This window comes from Typha angustifolia, chromosome 5 (genome assembly GCF_048772165.1).
Source record: "Typha angustifolia cultivar Huaian chromosome 5, ASM4877216v1, whole genome shotgun sequence".
Taxonomy (NCBI): domain Eukaryota; kingdom Viridiplantae; phylum Streptophyta; class Magnoliopsida; order Poales; family Typhaceae; genus Typha; species Typha angustifolia.
The window spans coordinates 3,372,986-3,376,346 of record NC_133243.1 but is presented as its reverse complement, the minus strand read 5'-3'; the positions used below and the strand labels follow the sequence as shown (position 1 = coordinate 3,376,346).

The following is a 3,361-nucleotide window of genomic DNA, read 5'->3' as shown; positions in this document are numbered from 1 at the left end:
AATTGATGTGGGCAAACTGAATATTAATTCTAGTTGGCTACTTCTAGTACTTGATAGTTTGCATGCTACTGCCGAACAAAGAAAACCATAGTGGGAATTGTAACATTAATAATTATTTGTAGCACCAAATTACTTTAATTAAAAACAAAAGACTAAACAAAGCTCTATCATTGTAAGGGCACTACTATTTGGAAGTAATTGGTGATCAAGTTATGATTAATGCTTGGTTATTTGTAAAAGAATATATGTTGGCCGGGAAATGTATTAGGAAGACATCTGGTTGGTATTAAATTTTGTCAAGCATGTCATAATTTATATAGCAATAGATCATCTTGTCGTTGCAGAAGCATGTGAATTGTGAAGTTGATTTTTTATTTCTTGCATCTCTCAATTATTTATGCATTTAACTGGGGCTTTGTAGATACTAGATATTGTATGGAAATTGCAACCTTGATTGATTGGTTTCTATTTCTTGATCTTGAAGTCTTGTAGGATTTATTCGTATTGTCATGATCTCCTCTAAATGCTGTTAATTTTCAGTGATCTCTAAGACTCTAAAGCTATTAAGTGATCTTTAAATACTTATTTACCTTTGTATAGTAATTTATACTTATTCTGAATGTATGCAGAATGTCACATGAATTATTGTCTTCTCAATTGCCATCTCAACAATCAGAAGAAGCAGGTGATACTATACCTAGTGTTGAAACACAAACTGAAGAGGAAAATAATAATGTTACATAGAAAAGGGATAGAAGAAGGACTTCTGAAGTATGGCAGTTTTTTAAAAAGGTAAAAGTAATGGAGAAAGGAGTAGAAATAGAAAAACTTCAATGTTTGACTTGCCCGACAAGTATTTTGTGCCTAAACATAGTACCACTACACATTTGAAGAGACACATAAAAGATTGCACTGGATTGTTGGGTAAGAAACAAAGGGTTCTTTCATTCCCTTCTAGCTTCTACTAGTAGTGTGGTTTCTAGTGCAGAAGAATAATATCTAAAGTTGCTTGCATCTGGATATAATCAAATTTTAATAAGGGAGATTATAGCCAAAATGATTATGGTACATGGGTATCCATTCAATATGGTGGAACATAATTGGTTCAATATTTTATTGAAATCTCTAAATCCACATTATGAGAGGGTATCTAGAAATACAATTAGGAATGATGTCATTAAATATTTGAGATTGAAAAACAAGAGTTGAAAAGATATTTTAAAGGTATTAGCAAACTCAGTTTGACATCAGATTTATGGACATCAAATCAAAATGTCGGCTATATGTCTTTGACTGCTCACTTCATTGATTCTGATTGGAAACTACATAAACGTGTTATTAATTTTTGCCAATTAGAACCTCCGCACACTAGTTTTGCTGTTGCAGATGCTATAATTGAATGTCTGATTAGTTGGGGTATAGAAGACAAGGTAGTAAGTATCACTTTGGATAATGCCTCTTCTAATGATATTGCAGCTAAAGTCATAATGGAGAACTTTCAAGCGAGAGGAAAGTTATTCTTTAAGGGACACATTTTTCATATTAGGTGTTGTGTACATATCTTGAATTTGGTTGTTCAGGATGGGATACATGCTATTAAAGATGTTATTGAAAACATTAGATGCAGTGTCACCTATTTGAAGAAATCTCCTTCACGCCTTCACAAATTCGGAGAAATTGCAAGACAATTATCTATTACTACTTCCAAAGGGTTGGCTTTGGATGTTGCGACTCGATGGAATTCGACCTATATTATACTAGAACATGCATTGGTTTATAAAAATGTTTTTCAACAATATGCAACTAGGGATGCAAACTACAAATACCTTCCTTTTAAAGAGGATTGGGGAAAAGCCAAAATAGTGTGTGAATTTCTTGAAATATTTTATGATGTCACTAACATATTTTCTGGAAGTTTAAATCCAATAGCTAATCTTTTTTTGTTTGAAGTGTGGAAGATAAAAGAGTCACTAAACATTGCATCTGAAAGTGAGGTTCCCTTTTTAAAGAATATGGCCATGGAGATGAAAAAGAAATTTGACAAATATTGGGGAGATTGCAACATGTTAATGACAATAGCAGCAATATTAGACCCTTGTCTCAAACTGAAGCTTGTAGAATATTGTTTTCCTAAGATATATTCTACTTCTGAGGCCGAAGAAAATATTTGGAAGGTTAAAGAAGTATTATATGATATTTATAATACTTATGTGCTTGAAAAATCATCAAGTAGAATTGTTGAAGATGCTTTTGTTTGTTCAACAAATGAGAGGGAATCAACTGGCAGTATTGTATCATCTGGATTAAAAGTAAAAGGAAAGGGCAGAGCAAAGTTTTAAATGTTTTTAGGATCATCACATTCAACCCAACCTATCAGGTCCGAGTTGGAAATTTATTTGGAGGAGCAAATTTTGATGCTTGATTATGATGATACGACTACTAAATTTGATGCTTTGAACCGGTGGAAATTAAATGTTCTAAAGTTTCCCACTCTTTCAAAGATGGCACGTGATATCCTTTCTATTCCAGTTACTACTGTCTCGTTTGAGTCTGCTTTTAATGCAGGAGGAAGGCTTCTTAATGACTTTCGTAGTTCTCTGAATCCTGATGCAGTAGAGGCACAAGTGTGTGGAGGAAGTTGGATTCGGGAATTCACAAATATGCAAATCAATTGCACTAATGTGTGTATCTATTATTTTGTTCTTTACTAGTTAAAATTTGATACTTTCTTTTGATTTAATACTTATTTTATATGTTAAAATTGTAGAGTAACTCGTGTACCATGGAGAATATTTTTGTGAAACTTCTAGAGTCTTTGGAATGATAATCTACATTTGTATGGTATGGATTATTTTCTTATTAAATTGATTACTATTTCTTATTTATTATAGTATCAATATTGTTTTACTAAATTTTTCTTACCATTATAATAGGTAGCTTCATTTGTTGAGCTTGAGTTCCCTGGAAATGCAAGATGAATTGGTATGATACATTTTGTATGATATATTTATCTTGATTCATACATTAGTTTTACTTTTATACTTGGTTTGTATTAATGTGATAAATTTATCTTGGTTGATTGATCAGGATAGAAGAGATTCACAATGATGATTTATTGTTAGAGAAGTGGGAACTTCGAAGTGAAGATGTCTGAGTCTGCATTTGATGATATTGAGGGATGTTAGATTTGTTCAATTAAGAACTATGTTCCTATCTCAACTTAGTAGAAATACTTTTGTTTAATTTAACTTTCTTACACAATTGAAATGGTGCTTGTAATTTATATTTTGGTTGCTTATTTTCTGACAAAATTATCTTTATTATTTGTAATTTATATTTTGGTTGCTTATAGTTTTCTAAC

At 31.6% G+C, this 3,361-nt stretch overlaps 1 protein-coding gene across 1 annotated transcript; it reads left to right on the top strand.

Annotated features, from left to right (window-relative positions):
* Positions 1-1,283: 1,283 nt before the first annotated feature.
* On the top strand, positions 1,284-2,978 carry LOC140760405 (zinc finger BED domain-containing protein RICESLEEPER 2-like). Its single transcript, XM_073097337.1, has 3 exons — positions 1,284-2,286; positions 2,566-2,624; positions 2,934-2,978. Exons 1-3 carry the CDS (start codon positions 1,284-1,286, stop codon positions 2,976-2,978), a joined length of 1,107 nt encoding a protein of 368 aa, XP_072953438.1.
* The last annotated feature ends 383 nt before the right edge of the window (positions 2,979-3,361 follow it).

Coding starts and splice junctions, on each gene's coding strand:
- LOC140760405 (XM_073097337.1), top strand. CDS start 1,284: ATGTCTTTGACTGCTCACTTCATTGATTCTGATTGGAAACTACATAAA. Junction 2,287..2,565: donor TGAGAGGGAATCAACTGGCA/GTATTGTATCAT, acceptor CTTTTAATGCAG/GAGGAAGGCTTCTTAATGAC. Junction 2,625..2,933: donor CTGATGCAGTAGAGGCACAA/GTGTGTGGAGGA, acceptor CCATTATAATAG/GTAGCTTCATTTGTTGAGCT.